Source organism: Bombyx mandarina, chromosome 08 (genome assembly GCF_030267445.1).
Source record: "Bombyx mandarina strain Sakado chromosome 08, ASM3026744v2".
Classification (NCBI taxonomy): Eukaryota; Metazoa; Arthropoda; class Insecta; order Lepidoptera; family Bombycidae; genus Bombyx; species Bombyx mandarina.
Genome location: NC_143215.1, coordinates 13,348,282 through 13,364,656, shown reverse-complemented (window position 1 = coordinate 13,364,656; position 16,375 = coordinate 13,348,282). Strand labels below are relative to the sequence as shown.

At 47.1% G+C, this 16,375-nt stretch overlaps 1 protein-coding gene across 1 annotated transcript in view; it reads left to right on the top strand.

Annotated features, from left to right (window-relative positions):
- LOC114242969 (uncharacterized) overlaps positions 1 to 16,375 on the top strand; it is a 100,335-nt gene that overhangs the window by 74,570 nt on the left and 9,390 nt on the right. The window contains exons 9-10 of the mRNA XM_028174314.2: positions 14,868 to 14,996; positions 16,183 to 16,312. Coding sequence (XP_028030115.2) covers positions 14,868 to 14,996; positions 16,183 to 16,312 — 259 coding nt within the window. The remainder of the gene's footprint in view (positions 1 to 14,867; positions 14,997 to 16,182; positions 16,313 to 16,375) is intronic.

Below are 16,375 nucleotides of genomic sequence, written 5' to 3'. Positions count from 1 at the left end.
GCAAACGGATCGCCTCAAGTCTCCGCACCGTTTGCGGTTTATCAGGGGTCACCGTCGAGGCCCCACACAAAAAAGGCACTCCCGGGCAGTGCCATAGGTGCCAACTTTATGGCCACTCCGCGCGCAATTGCCACGCGCGTCCGCGGTGCGTAAAGTGCCTCGGTGACCACGCGACAGCCGACTGCTCGCGGGTCAAGGAGACCGCGACCGAACCGCCGAGCTGTGTGCTCTGCCAAAAGCAGGGTCACACGGCCAACTACCGCGGATGCCCCAAGGCCCCGCGGAAGCGTCTGGCCAACGCGCCACTGAAAACCGTCGGCCCAAAGACTTCGGCGCCCCGCGCGCCGAAACCTGCCTTCGTGCCGGCACCGGTGCCCACCGTCTCCGCGTGGGCAAAACCGCTGCCGCTCACGTTGGCAGGGAAACCACCGGCACCCCAGCCCCTGCTCGCGCCGCGCCCCGCCCTCGCGCCCGGTCCCGCGCCTCGCCCCGGCCCCGCGCGGCCTGCCGTAAACGATTTTTCAATCGTGCGGGATTATATCGCCGCGATAAATATAGATCGCATGCGCTCGTTCGCCGACGCCATGCGCAGGGCGGTCACGGCCGATGACCGCCTATACGCGACGTTCGACCATATGGACGTCATCGAGTCCGTCCAGCGTACGCTGGCTTGATTACCGGTAATCAATGGCCAACAACGGTAGGGTAAAACCGCGTTCCTTAAAGTTAGCATTTTATAATGCTAACGGACTCGCGCGTCAGCGCGACCAAGTATATGAGTTTCTCCGTGACAATCTCATCGACATCCTTCTGGTGCAGGAGACCTTCCTAAAGCCCTCGCGTCGCGACCCCAAAGTCGCGAATTACGTCATGGTTAGGAATGACAGACTCTCCACCCGCAAGGGCGGGACTGTCATTTACTATAGGAGGGCCCTGCACTGCGTCCCTCTCGATACTCCCTCGCTCTTACATATCGAGGCGTCAGTGTGCCGCATCGCGCTGACGGGACACCAGCCGATCGTCATCGCATCCGTCTATCTCCCCCCTGACAAACCCCTCCTGAGCAGTGACCTCGAGACACTGCTCGGTATGGGGGACGCGGTCATCCTGGCAGGCGATTTAAATTGCCACCACACTAGGTGGAACTGCCATCGCACGAATGTGAACGGTAGGCGTCTCGACGCGTTCATAGACGACCTCACATTCGAAATATTCAACCCCCCGACCCCCACGTGCTATCCGTACAACGCCGCGCGTCGTCCGAGCACAATAGATCTGGCACTGCTGAGGAACGTAACTCTGCGCTTACGCTCCATCGAGGCAATGTCAGAACTCGACTCAGACCACCGACCTGTAGTCATGCAGCTCGGTCGCCCACTCAACCGCGAACCAGATACGAGGACCATGGTGGATTGGAAGAAGCTGGGCACGTGCTTAGCTGACACCGCTCCACCAATCCTCCCTTGCGGCCCGGATTCAACTCCATCCCCCGAGGATACCGTCGAATCCATAAACATCTTCACTGATCACGTCTCGACGGCGATCATAAGATCCTCGAAACAAGTCGATGTGGAGGACTGCTTCCACCGCATCAGACTTTCCCCCGATCTTAGGGACCTCGTTAGAATCAGAAACGCGGCAATCCGGGCCTACGATCGATATCCCACGGATTCAAACCGGACTCGGATGCGTCGCTTACAGCGGGAGGTCAAATCCCGCTTAAGCGACGCCCGAAACGAAAACTGGGATAGTTATTTAGAAGAACTCGCGCCCACTCACCAAGCATACTGGCGACTAGCTAGGACCCTCAAGTCCGAAACTATCGTCACTATGCCGCCTCTCGTACGCCCCTCAGGCCAACCACCGGCTTACGATGACGATGACAAGGCAGAGTTGCTGGCCGATGCACTGCAAGAACAGTGCACCACCAGCACTCAACACGCGGACCCCGAACACACCGAGTTCGTCGACAGGGAGGTCGAGCGCAGAGCTTCCCTGCCGCCCTCGGACGCGCTACCCCCCATTACCACTTCCGAGGTTAAGGAGGCGATCGATAGCCTACAACCACGGAAAGCTCCCGGCTCCGACGGCATCCGCAACCGCGCGCTAAAACTGTTACCAGCCCAACTGATAACGATGTTGGCCATGATATTAAATGCTGCTATGACGAACTGCATCTTTCCCGCGGCGTGGAAAGAAGCGGACGTTATCGGCATACACAAGCCGGGCAAACCGAATAACGAAACCGCGAGTTACCGCCCCATCAGTCTCCTCCCGGCGATAGGCAAATTATACGAACGGCTCCTTCGTAAACGCCTCTGGGATTTCGTATCCGCGAATAAAATTCTTATAGACGAGCAGTTTGGATTCCGCGCCAGACACTCGTGCGTCCATCAAGTGCACCGCCTCACGGAGCACATCTTACTAGGGCTGAACAGGCGGAAACCCATTCCGACAGGAGCCCTCTTCTTCGATATAGCGAAGGCGTTCGACAAAGTCTGGCACAACGGTTTGATATTCAAACTGTATAACATGGGAGTGCCAGACAGACTCGTGCTCATCATACGAGACTACTTGTCGAACCGTTCGTTCCGATATCGAGTTGAGGGAACGCGTTCCCGGCCCCGTCGCGTCACAGCCGGAGTCCCGCAAGGCTCCGCCCTCTCCCCGTTACTATTCAGTTTGTATATCAACGATATACCCCGGTCTCCGGAGACCCATCTGGCGCTCTTCGCCGATGACACCGCCATCTACTACTCGTGTAGGAAGAAGGCGTTGCTTCATCGACGACTTCAGACCGCAGCTACCACCATGGGACAGTGGTTCCGGAAGTGGCGCATCGACATTAACCCCACGAAAAGCACAGCGGTGCTCTTCAAAAGGGGTCGCCCTCCGAACACCACGCTGAGCATCCCCCTCCCGACTAGGCGCGTCAATACCCCCGCCCCCGCCGTTCGCCCGATCACGATGTTCGACCAGCCCATACCGTGGGCCCCGAAGGTCAAATATTTAGGCGTCACCCTCGACAGTAGGATGACATTCCGCCCCCACATCAAGACGGTACGCGATCGTGCCGCCTTCATTCTAGGACGTCTCTACCCGATGATATGTAGGCGAAGTAAAATGTCCCTTAGAAATAAGGTGACACTCTACAAAACTTGCATACGCCCCGTCATGACCTATGCAAGTGTAGTGTTCGCTCACGCGGCCCGCATACACTTGAAATCATTCCAAATTATACAATCCCGTTTTTGCAGGATAGCCGTCGGAGCCCCGTGGTTCGTCAGGAACGTCGACCTCCATGACGACCTGGACTTAGAGTCCATCAGTAAGTATCTGCAGTCGGCGTCCATGCGCCACTTCGATAAAGCGGCACGACACGAGAACCCTCTCATCGTGGCCGCCGGTAACTACATTCCCGATCCTGCGGACAGAATGGAAAGCAGTCGACGTCGCCCAAAACACGTCATCTCGGATCCGCCCGATCCACTAACGGTGCTTCTAGGTACTTCAAGCACCGGTCACCGTTCTCGTCGAACCCGTCGCTTGCGACGAAGGGCTCGACGAGTAAATTAACTCTCAGACACAGCCCACTGAGTTTCTCGCCGGATCTTCTCAGTGGGTCGCGTTTCCGATCCGGTGGTAGATTCTGCGAAGCACGACTCTTGCTAGGGTTCGTGTTAGCAACATCGTCAGGTTTGAGCCCCGTGAGCTCACCTACTAAAGTTAGGGTTACGCTGACATAGCCTCTCAAGGCTCTCAGCTTAGGTAGGAAAAAAAAAAAAAAAAAAAAAAAGTTATCAAAAAAAAAACCGAGCAAAGCTCAGTCATCATTTAGTGATACTATAATAAGCAATAGGAAGGAAAAAATTAGGTAATAATTTTATTAAGTACAAATCCGAAACCGTGAAATAAAGGAAATAGCGTTGAAAACGAGCGGGGGCAACCAGCCGTGCGAGCATTCGCCACATGTGATCAGGAATTCTGCGGGCGAAAGGCTCAATATCACCCATCCCTGTCGCAATTACATCTACATCGTGATCTCATCTTAGCCGGCACGCATTCCTTCTTTTTATTAGAAACTAGTTGACCCGTCAGACTTCGTAGTGCCTCAATCGATAAATAAAAGTCCTAAGCTTTTGTATAAAATAAACTTAAAACAAACAAAAGGAATCCGTCCGACGGGGGGGACACCAAAGGAAAAACAAAATTGTTATTTTTATTAAATTCCGAGCATTTTCATATTTATCTACCTTTTAAACCTTCTCTGGACTTCCACAAATAATTTAAAACCAAAATTAGCCAAATCGGTCCAGCCGTTCTCGAGTTTTAGCGAGACTAACGAACAGCAATTCATTTTTATATATATAGAAGAGAAGATAGAAAAAAGAAGAAGAAGATAAATAGTACAAACGATTTGAGAGCTAACGGCGCAGTATTCAAATTGTATAGTCTTGAAACAATGTGTCGTCATAGATAAAACACAGTTCATTACCTTTTTCTCCTCTGTCTGTCTCTTAGGAATTCTCATTGCAGTTTTTACGGGGAAATAAAATAATTAAACACGAAACAAAAGAGAAAATGTAATACGTACAATAAACTTCAACCTTAGGTGCCAGAGTTTATGGTCAAATATCGGACAAATGGGCGAACATTACTTTTAAAAGCGCTCTTACCATTTGTGCCGTGAACCAGTCATGCGTTTCGGTATGAAGAGTGCTATTGACACTAAGATCGGGCAATAAAAAGTGCATTTACACGTGTTAATCGGTCGGAGTCAAGTTAATTTAATTCTTAAGCTATTGTGTTAAGCTTTTGATTGCTTTAATTAGTAAAGGAGCATGCGATCTTTTCGATGGTAAATAAATGCCCATCGACATTAGTATAGCTACGGTACTGTCCTGAATTCGCTCTTTATAAAACAAATGTTTTAATGGTCATAAAATAGCGGGGAAAGAAAGTCATTTCTGAGTTTAAATATTCATTTATTTACCTCACAAAAGTTTATAAAATAATTGGAAACCTGTTAATAAATTTATTTCCTTACTAGCACAATATAACAATTATTTGCGGTAGGCGGCGGCTTGGCTCTGCCCCTGGCATTGCTGAAGTCCATGGGCGACGGTAACCTCTCACCATCAGGTGGGCCGTATGCTCGTCTGCCTACAAGGGCAATAAAAAAATATTCTGAAAGCGGGGTTTCCTACCGATACTAATACTAAAAACTATATAGTGCCTACTGTTTCTATTATTTGTTGAGTACACCAGTACACAAAAAAAATATAAAGGTGTGTATGGTTCATTAAAATAAACATATTAATAGTCTTCATAATTAGGCAAAAAGTTCACTAAAATTAGAAGATAAATAATTTTTTTTTGCTGTCCATACCTTTTTATCGAACTTTGACAGATCAAGGTCATTGACGTGCACATTCTTATTGAAAACGCACTATAATAAAAAAATTGTTTTAACTAGAGGTCCCGCAGTAGTCGAAATTCGACTATAATTAATTGGAATTGTAAGTTTGTACACTTTTATGATTGTATTTTATACTTCTATAATCACAAATTTCGCCAAGACTACACTATAAAAAATATTAACAAAGACAAACAATATTTAATCTATTCTCAATTTGACAACAGACGTCAAGAACAAAAGTTAGACAATAAATAGTATGCATGCGTGTGTGCGTCAAATACTTGGTATGTAGTGTGTGTAATGTTTTCTTTATTGATTTAATCTCTTGATCTTTTGATTCTTTGAAGATCTATTGATCTTTTATGCATTATTTAAAAAAAATATTAGCATTGTGCAATTCTTCTCTATATTCTCTATAAGTGTGGAAAATTTCATATTCCTCCGTTCGCGCAATTTTCGTAAAAAGGGATACAAAGTTTTTGCTTCATGTATTAATATATAGATGTACTACATTAGTATTTTGATTGTAATTTCGTTTGTTTTTGTGTCATTAATTTATCAATTATTGTTGTCTCTAATGCAGTTGCTAGTCAAAAGTTATAATCACTACATAGTATAAAACAAAGTCGCTTTCTCTGTCCCTATATCTGTCTGTCCCTATATCTGTCTGTCCCTATGTATGCTTAAATCTTTAAAATTACGCAACGGATTTTGATGCGGTTTTTTTTATTAGATAGAGTGATTGAAGAGAAAGGTTTATATGTATAATAACATCCATTAAATAGTGGAGAAATCAATAATAAATTACAGTTTCCGAAGCGAAGCGAGGGCGGGTCGCTAGTAATCTTATATACGGAAAGCGCATTTAAAGTGCTTCTAAACATTGAAAAAGTAAAAAATAATAATTAGAAAACAAACATACAAACCTTGGTTTACCTCAAAAAGCGATTGACGTAAAATTTTGAGTCCCGGAAAAAAAAGAACAGCGTTTCGTATTTCTTTTGCCGAATTTTCTTTTGGCTTTGGAATCACGTTTCCGTTTGCGGATTTTTTTTAAGTTATATTCGAACGCTAAAAGATTTATTTCGAAGTACCATAAATTCATTTTAGCTTTCCCAAAATGTCCTTTTTATGGAATCCCATGTTTTATGAGGATTCATTTTTAACATCTGTATTAAATATTGTATTTACGTTCGAAGAAGGACATGTCATAGCGCTCGGGAAACACCATGGAGGGGAGCTCATTCCATAGCCGGATGGTACGTGCCAAAAAGTACCTCTGGAAACGCACTGTGGATGACCGCAGTGGCTCCAGGTAGTGTGGATGAACTTTACTCCGGTGGCGGGCGGTGCGATGGTAAAAACGAGATGACGGTATCATCTCGAACAATTCCTCAGAGCACTCCCCATGGAACATATGGTTCAAAATACAGAGGGAACCGAAGTCCCTCCGCAGACCCAGAGGTTCCAAACGATCCGCGAGAATGGACTTCGCGAGTAGTAGGCGCAAATACAACTACATACATTTACGGACTAATCTATCGTGTTTTATTGTTTGAGTCCATGAAAACAATTAAGTATTCGTAACGCCAGAAAGAATATGATGACTATACAAAACACGATATTAATAGTAAATTAATTAATAATATTTAATTAATAATTAAAATAAATTAATAGTAAATGAAGTTTTAATTGTGTATTAAACTGTTTTAGTTTTGCGACTTCGCCAGAGAAAGTATTCGTAAGGTCGAAATAATTAAAGGCTTTTATAATATCTCGTGATTATAATCTGTTTACACTAATACGGGTATAAATACTATCATAGCTACGTTTCTCACTTTGAGTACTTATTTTAATGGTAGGATTGTGTTAATTTGATTATAATATAGATCATTTTTTTTTTATTCGAATAGTATGGTCATCCACAGTGCGTTTCCAGAGGACTTTTTTGCCACGTACCATCCGGCTATGGAATGAGCTCCCCTCCACGGTGTTTCTCGAGCGCTATGACATGTCCTTCTTCAAACGAGGCTTGTGGAGAGTATTAAGCGGTAGGCAGCGGCTTGGCTCTGCCCCTGGCATTGCTGAAGTCCATGGGTGATGGTAACCACTCACTATCAGGTGGGCCGTATGCTCGTCTGCCTACAAGGCAATATTTTTTTTTTTTTTTTTCCCTACCTATGCTGATAGCCTTGAGAGGCTATTTCAGCTTCACCCTAATGTTAGTAGGTGAGCTCGCGGGGCTCAACCGGAGAGTTGCTAACACTGACCCTAGCAAGAGCAGTGCTTCGCAGAATCTACCACCGGATCGGAAACGCGACCCACTGAGAAGATCCGGCGAGAAACTCAGTGGGCTGTGTCTATGGGTTAGTTCGCTCGTCGAGCCCTTCGTCGCAAGCGACGGGTTCGACGAGGACGGTGACCGGTGCTTGTGGTGCCTAAAAGCACCGTTAATGGATCAGGAGGATCCGTAATGACGTGCTTTGGGCGACGTCGACGGTTTACCATTCGGTCTACTGGGTCGGGTATGTAATTTCCAGCGGCTACGATGAGAGGGTTCTCATGTCGTGCCGCCTTCTCAAAATGGCGCAGCGATGCCGACTGTAGATACTTACTAAAAGAGTCGAGCTCCAGGTCGTCGTGGAGATCCACATTCCTAAGGAACCAAGGCGCTCCGACGGCTATCCTGCAGAATCGTGATTGAATAACCTGAAGGGATTTCAAGTTGGTGCGGGCTGCGTGAGCGAACACTACGCTTGCATACGTCATGACGGGGCGTATACAAGTTTTGTAGAGAGTTACCTTATTGCGGAGGGACAGTTTGCTTCGACTACAAAGCATTGGATAGAGTCGTCCTAGAATAAACGCGGCGCGGTCGCGTACCGTTTTTATATGGGGACGGAATGTCATCCCTCTGTCGAGGGTGACGCCTAGATATTTGACCTTCGAGACCCACGGAATAGGCTGGCCAAAGAGAGTGATGGGACTAACGGCGGAGGTGTTTGCGCGCCTACTACGGAGTGGGATGCTCGAAGTGATGTTCGGAGGGCGACCCCTTTTGAAGAGCACCGCTGCGCTTTTCGTGGGGTTGATGTCTATTCGCCACTTCCGGAACCACTGTCCCATGGTGGCTACTGCGATCTGGAGTCGCCGATGAAGCAGCGACATCTTCCTACACGAGTAGTAGATAGCCGTGTCATCGGCGAAGAGCGCTAGATGGGTCTCCGGAGACCGGGGTATATCATTGATATACAAACTAAATAATAACGGGGAGAGCGCGGAGCCTTGCGGGACTCCGGCGGTCAGTTGACGGGGACGAGAACGAGTTCCCTCTACTCGATATCGAAACGAACGGTTCGACAAGAAGTCTCGTATGATGAGCACGAGTCTGTCTGGCACTCCCATGTTGTACAGTTTATAAATTAAACCGTTGTGCCAGACTTTGTCGAACGCCTTCGCGATGTCGAAGAAGAGGGCACCGGTCGGGATTTGTTTACGCCTATTTAGTCCTATCAGAATGTGCTCCGTGAGGCGGTGCACTTGTTGTACGCACGAGTGTTTAGAGCGGAATCCGAACTGTTCGTCAATGAGAATTTTGTTCGCGGTAACAAAATCCCAGAGGCGTTTCCTAAGGAGCCGTTCGTAAATTTTTCCTATCGTCGAGAGGAGACTAATCGGACGGTAACTAGAAGTTTCGTTTGTCGGTTTGCCCGGCTTATGTATACCGATAACGTCCGCTTCTTTCCACACCGCGGGAAAGATGCAGTGCGTCATAGCGGCATTTAAAATTGTAGCCAACATTGCTATCAGTTGGACTGGCAAAAATTTTAGCGCGCGGTTGTGGATGCCGTCGGAGCCGGGTGCCTTCCTAGGTTGGAGGTTGTGGATCGCGTCTCTAACTTCGTCAGTGGTAATGGGGGGTAACGCGTCCGAGGGCGGCAGGGAAGCTCTGCGCTCGACCTCCCTGTCGACTAACTCGGTGTGTTCGGGGTCCGCGTGTTGAGTGCTGGTGGTGCACTGCTCTTGCAGTGCATCGGCCAGCAGCTCAGCCTTGTCATCGTCATCGAATGCCGGTGGTTGGCCTGAAGGGCGTATGAGGGGAGGCATAGTAGCGGTAGTTTCGGATTTGAGAGTCCTAGCTAGTCGCCAGTATGCTTGGTGGGAGGGCGCGAGTTGTTCTAGATAACTATGCCAATTATCGTTACGCGCGTCGCTTAAGCGGGAGTGGACTTCGCGTTGTAGACGACGCATCCGAATCCGGTTTGAATGCGTGGGAAGACGATCGTAGGCCCGGATTGCCGCGTTCCTAACTCTTAAGAGATTCCTAAGATCGGGGGACAGTCTGATGCGGTGGAAGCTGTCCTCCACATCGACTTCTTTTGAAGATCTAATGATCGCGGAAGAGATGTGATCGGTAATGATGTTTATGGATTCGACGGTGTCCTCGGGGGATGGATTCGAATCCGGGCCGCAAGGGAGGATTGGCGGAGCGGCGTCGGCTAGGCACGTGCCCAGCTTATTCCAATCCACCATGGTCCTCGTAACAGTGACTGGGTTGTGAGGGCGACCGAGCTGCATAACGACAGGTCGGTGGTCTGAGTCGAGCTCTGACATTGCTTCGATGGAACGCAAGCGCAGAGTTACGTTCCTAAGCAATGCCAGGTCTATAGTGCTCGGACGGAGCGCGATGTTATACGGATAGCATGTTGGAGTTGGGGGACCGACTATTTCAAAGGTGAGGTCGTCTATAAACGCGTCGAGACGCCTACCGTTGACGTTTGTACGATGGCAGTTCCACCTAGTGTGGTGGCAATTTAGATCGCCTGCCAGGATGACAGAGTCTCCCATGCCGAACAGTGACTCGATGTCACTGCTCAGAAGGGGCTTGTCCGGGGGGAGATAAACGGATGCGATGACGATCGGCTGGTGTCCCGTCAGCGAGATACGGCACACTGACGCCTCGATATGTAAGAGCGAGGGAGTATCGAGAGGGACAACGTGCAGGGCCCGTCTATAGTAAATGGCAGTCCCGCCTTTGGAGGCGGTGAGTCTGTCATTCCTAACCATGACGTAGTTCGCGACTTTCGGGTCGCGACGCGAGGGCTTCAGACAGGTTTCCTGCACTAATAGAATATCTACAAGATTATCGCGGAGGAATTCAAAAATTTGATCGCGTTGCCGCGCGAGTCCGTTAGCATTATAGAATGCTAACGTAAGGGAATACGGTTTTTCTCTACCTTTTTGCGCCATTGATTATCAGTAAAGATTTTATAACGTACGCGACACGGACTCGTAGACGTCCATGTGATCGAAAGCGGCCGCGAGCCGCTGTTCGGGGGTTACCGACCTACGTATCGCGTCTGCGAACGATCGCAGACGGTCGAAGTTGACTGCGGTGACGAAGTCACGCACGAGCGCGAAGTCGTTGACGGCAGAGGGTTGCGGGGGACGGAACGCGGGCGCGGGGCGAGGTGCGAGCAGGGGCTGGGGCGCGGGGCGTGTCACGAGCGGGGGCGGGGGTGCGGTTTCCGTTCCCGCCTTCGTATACGGCAGCGGTTTTTTCCACGCCGACACCGTGGGAACTGCAGCCGGCACGAAGGCGGGTTTCGGCACTGAAGGCGCCGAAGTCTTTGGGCCGACGGTTCGGGGGGCTGGGTGGGTCGGACGTTTTCGCGGAGCCCTAGGACATCCACGGTAGTTCGCGGGGTGCCCTTGCTTAAGGCATAGGACACAGCTTGGAGGTTCGGTCGCGGTTTCCCTAACACGCGAGCAATCTAGTGTGGCGTGGTCGCCGAGGCACTTTACGCAGCGGGGGCGCGCGTGGCAATTACGAGCCGAGTGGCCGTAAAGCTGGCATCTGTAGCACTGCCCGGGAGTGCCACGTCTATGGGGGGCTTCAATTGAGATCCCGGATAGGCCGCAAATTGTCGTGAGACATGCGATCTTCTTTTTGGCCTCCGGGGTGGGTTCTAGCGCTACTAGAATCATGTTGTAGGGCTGTTTGCCCCGCCCACTGTGCATCCGGTGCACACTAACTAGCGGGAGGGACTGAGCGGTCAGATCCTCCTTAATGTACTCGATATCTAGCTCTTTTGGGACTCCGCGTATTACTACGCGGAGCTCGCGGTCCTCCTGAAGAGCATAGGTGTGAAAACCTATGTTCTCCTTTCGGAGGTATGAAGAGAGGGCCCTATGGTCGCCCGGCGTTGCGACCTTTATCTGAATCCCATGCGCGACGTTACGCGCATGGGTATAATTAATTTTATTTGCCTGAAGGGCCTGGGAAACGCGGTTCCACGCAGTTTTTTCCTGGAGAATCAGCGGGGGCGGGGCAGCTACTTTAGGAGCGGGCGCGGGTTTGGGACGCGGCGGTGGGGTTACACGGCGAGCGGAGTCCGACTCCGGTGTCACGACTACCTGCGGGCGGGAGGCGGTCGCGGATTTAGTCTGCTTCGTCGTGGAGCACCGGGACTCCACGGCGCGAGTACGCTTTTTACCGCGCGTTACGGTTTGGAACCCATCCGAAGTTCCAGGCTGAGGGCTTGACGCGGATTCGAAATCCATCTCCGATTCGGTATCGGAGCCTGAACTCGAAACGATCGAGGTCGCGACGGACGAAACGCGCGATGACGTAGTCGACGCGGGCGCGGGGGTGGGGGTAGCGTTAGGCGCTTCGTGAGTCGCTACGTCGGAACGTGCGCTCGAACTTGACGCGGCGGCGGGGGGCGCGCGGCGTGCCTCCGAGGCACGTTTGAAGTACGCGGCGACGGACGCGGGGGGGGAGGGATTGCCACGGGCGGCCCTAAACTCTAGGTACTCGGCCCTAATTGACGGGTACCTATCCCGGAGGAACCCGACAATATCACTAGCACAATCTTCTTCCATTTTTCTATTTTTCGGTCTTCTTGCCCGGGGGGGGCGGCCCCGGGACTTTTGTTGAACTCGCCGAAAGGCGAGGCCCCGGATAGGATTTGTAACCCCCCTGTGCTGCAGGACAGCAAGGAGCAGGGGGGGGGGAATGCCTATGCCGTGAAAACGGCAATCGGCGGGGAAAAGGAAAGGAACCCGCTCGGGCTGTATAGTGCTACAGCAGGCAGAATCGCGAGCGGGGGTCTAGTCTTGAAAAAGACTGTTGTTTTGGGAAGGGTTAGGAAATCGCTAGCCTGTGAGTGCCACAGGAAGCCTGAACGTAGCGATTGGTTTTGCCTTGAAAAAGGCAGTTGGTAAAGGGTGGGTTCGCGGTTACAAAACTTTAGCGCACAAAAATGGACTCCGAGACGCAAATCGCAAGCGACCAACGGATCGGCACGTCCGCACTACCGAATTGTAAGCACGATGTATTCACGGTCACTACACCGTCGAGCACAGCTGTGAGTTCAGAGACGCAGCTCGCAAGCGGGCCACGGATCGGAAAGCACGTCCGCGCACGACCGAGTCGTGAGCGAGAATGGGGGGCAATAAAAAAAAATTGTAACCTTATATATTTGGCCAGAATCCATATTAAAAGGTTTCTTTATTCAAATAGGCTTTGATATGCCCTTTTAATGCATGCTTCGCCATCGATTCGCATAACAATTTCATCATTGAGATGAATAGTCGAGAAGCTGAGCGCTTGATATAATTTCTATGGCAATAGGATCATGTCCCTACCTACAAGATGGCAAAAATTTTACGAACCAAAAGGTACCTACATCATGATCATCATCATCAGCGTATAGCAGTCCACTGCTGGACATAGGCCTCTCCAATTGTTCACCACTGAGCACGATCCTCGGCTTCTCTCATCCAGTTCCTGTCAGCCACCCTGCACAGATCATCACTCCACCGAGCCTGAGGGCGTCCTGCACTGCGTTTTCCAGTTCGCAGTTTCCACTCAAGAACGCGTTTACCCCAACGGTTATCGGTTAAATGTAAATAAACTATATTAAAAAATGTTATGAATTTCCTTAAAAAATGCGAATAAACTTTTTTCTCAACCTTATACTTACACGATACAACCATCTTGCTTATTCCTACCGTGAAAAATAATTTAAAGTAACATGTCTTCGCGAGGCGTCAGTTGAAGCTCCTGTAACAAGTAACTCTTTTAATATCCCACGGCGCTACCACTTATTGAATTAGGCGAAGTATATTCTAATAAAAATGCAAACACAGATTACAACTTATTTATTCAATTCATTTTTTTTAAGATATTTTATGACCTGGTAACTAAGACCTTTAAGTCATGTCTTATTTTACTTTATTTTCTTAATTTTATGAAAAATGATAATATGGAGTGAAATGAAATGAAGATGATTAATTTGAGACATTAATCAACTGGGATGAAATTTAATGAAATGAGATGATATGGGATGAAATATAATCGCAGTAAAATGGTGGTCATTTACTGAGATTTTTTCAGTGGACTTTTTGGAGGAACCCGAGAAGTTACGTCCAGCAGTTTTGTTTCATTTTCCCACATTTGTGCACTTTTACAGATATTAAACAGTTAATAAACCACCATTATTACACATTTAAACCTGAAGAAACACTAAATAGACAAAATAAAACAAATCACACAACTTCACTCCTCGCGTTCCCGCCAAAAAGTATTATTCAATTCAATGTACCTATTGACATAGTTTACAATGAATTTTGACAAACCTGACACCTCGAGTTCCCGCCAAAAATATTTGTCACAGACAATAAAAATTAGATATATTCGAGTTTAATCATATACAACACGACATCTAGTGATTACGATGAATATTTTTTGTCTGCTTATTGCAAGAAGGTTTGTGGATCAAGTGAAAACCAATAGGTGGCACTATTTGCACCATCTAATAGTTCTGAAGAGTAAGACGAGGGTTATACTATTGCAATTGAACTTTTTATGTATCAAAGTGGATGAAGACATTTACTTTCAATAGTTTAAGCTCTGCTCTTTAACCAATTAACGTCAGATAGACCGTGAGCTTGTCAGGCAAAAATTCGAAATTTTGTGTAATCTATAGTAATATATAATTCTACAGTGGTTTTTACGGATGCTCCATTATAACTACTGAGACATGAATCCGATTGACTTGAAACTTGGTATCAATGTAGAAAATACATGTACTTAAAGGATAAGCTAATATTTATATGAGTGTTGGACTCCCTAATAATAATGACGATAAATAATAATGTTAATTTTAAATGCCCAGCGAAGCGGGTGAATACGGCTAGTTAACAAATAAAATTACAAATATTAATCATAGTTGTGAACAGTTCATTATTTTTTGTGGATTTAGTTACGGTCATTCGTTAATCGACTTTTTAGCCTATCTCAGCTGTTATCTAGGTAAAGAAGAAAATGCTAGGAGCTTACTGAAACTTCGCTTTTGGTGTCTTAAATACAGATCATCGCCAAAAAGTCCAACGTTGTGTGTACACATATAAATTATGAGTGATGCTGAATTTCCTCTTTCAGGAACACCAAAATTCAGGTCAATAGCTCCGCTACCCTGTCACAAACAGGCCTCACAGAATACATCAATAAAACCGAAGAGAGCTTACACAAGCTGAATATTGTACAAGTGAAGCTTTGGGGAAATGTAAGGTCAGTATATAAGCGGGTCGTAGACGCGATCCAACTTTAATTCGCTAACGCAATATTCAAATTGTGATAATAACAGTTAGCTATAGCGTAATACAAAGCCACATATGTTCGAATTCTTATATTGTGTATTATTACATTAGCATAATACAAAGTCATATTATGTTCAAATTCGTATATTGTGTATTATTACATTAGCATAATACAAAGTCATATTATGTTCAAATTCGTGTAGTGTGTATTATTACATTAGCATAATACAAAGTCATATTATGTTCAAATTCGTGTAGTGTGTATTATTACATTAGCATAATACAAAGTCATATTATGTTCAAATTCGTATATTGTGTATTATTACATTAGCATAATACAAAGTCATATTATGTTCAAATTCGTGTAGTGTGTATTATTATCATAGCTCTAATTTGAACACCGAGTATCGGGATTCCAAAATTTCAGCACGGCTTCAACAAATTCCAGGATGAAAGTTTAGCATCGGGTAATATAAAAACCAAAATTCGCCATATTTGTGACTACACACCGGTACATTCCGCATTTGTCGATTTCTGTCAAAAATCACGTTTGGAGGTTTAATGACATAGGGAAGATCTTTTACCGAGCCGGTGAAATTGCTCGGTAGACCGACGGTCCAAATGTTGTTCGGAGCTTGTATATATATATTTTATTTATTGCTTAGATGGGTGGACGATCTCACAGCCCACATAGTGTTCAGTGGTCACTGGAGCCCATAGACATCTACAACGTAAATGCGCCACCCACCTTGAGATATAAGTTCTAAGGTCTCAGTATAGTTACAACGGCTACCCCACCCTTCAAACTGAAACGCATTATTGCTTCACGGCAGAAATAGGCAAGGTGATGGTACCTACCCGCGCGGACTCACACACAAGAGGTCCTACCACCAGTAAAAAAGCTTATCGTAAGCGAGATTCAGACATCTGTCAAATATCTTAGGTTGTATGATAACTACCGCCACACACTCATACGATCCGGGTTGAAGAGGGCGACGGGTATTCTACAAAACCGATTGAGATCTTAATATAGTGTTCATAGTAGTAACATAACATAGACATCAACTAGCCACGCGAATCAAAAATACTTATGAGTATTTAGTTTTGTTATTTAAACAGCTTATGTTCTTGTTGAATGATGATGCTGTGGTTTCCAGGGATACTGTGAGACGCGAAATGAAGTCTGCCAGGCGTTCTGTGCTCCTGTACGCGGGTGTTTTAATCACTGTACTCATCACGTCGGCTGTGCCCTTACTGCTTCTCAGACACGTGGTTTCAACGTTAGAGGTAACATTGAAATGCAATAACTGTAGAGTAGATGTAGAGTAGATGTAAATACTTGAAGGTTTT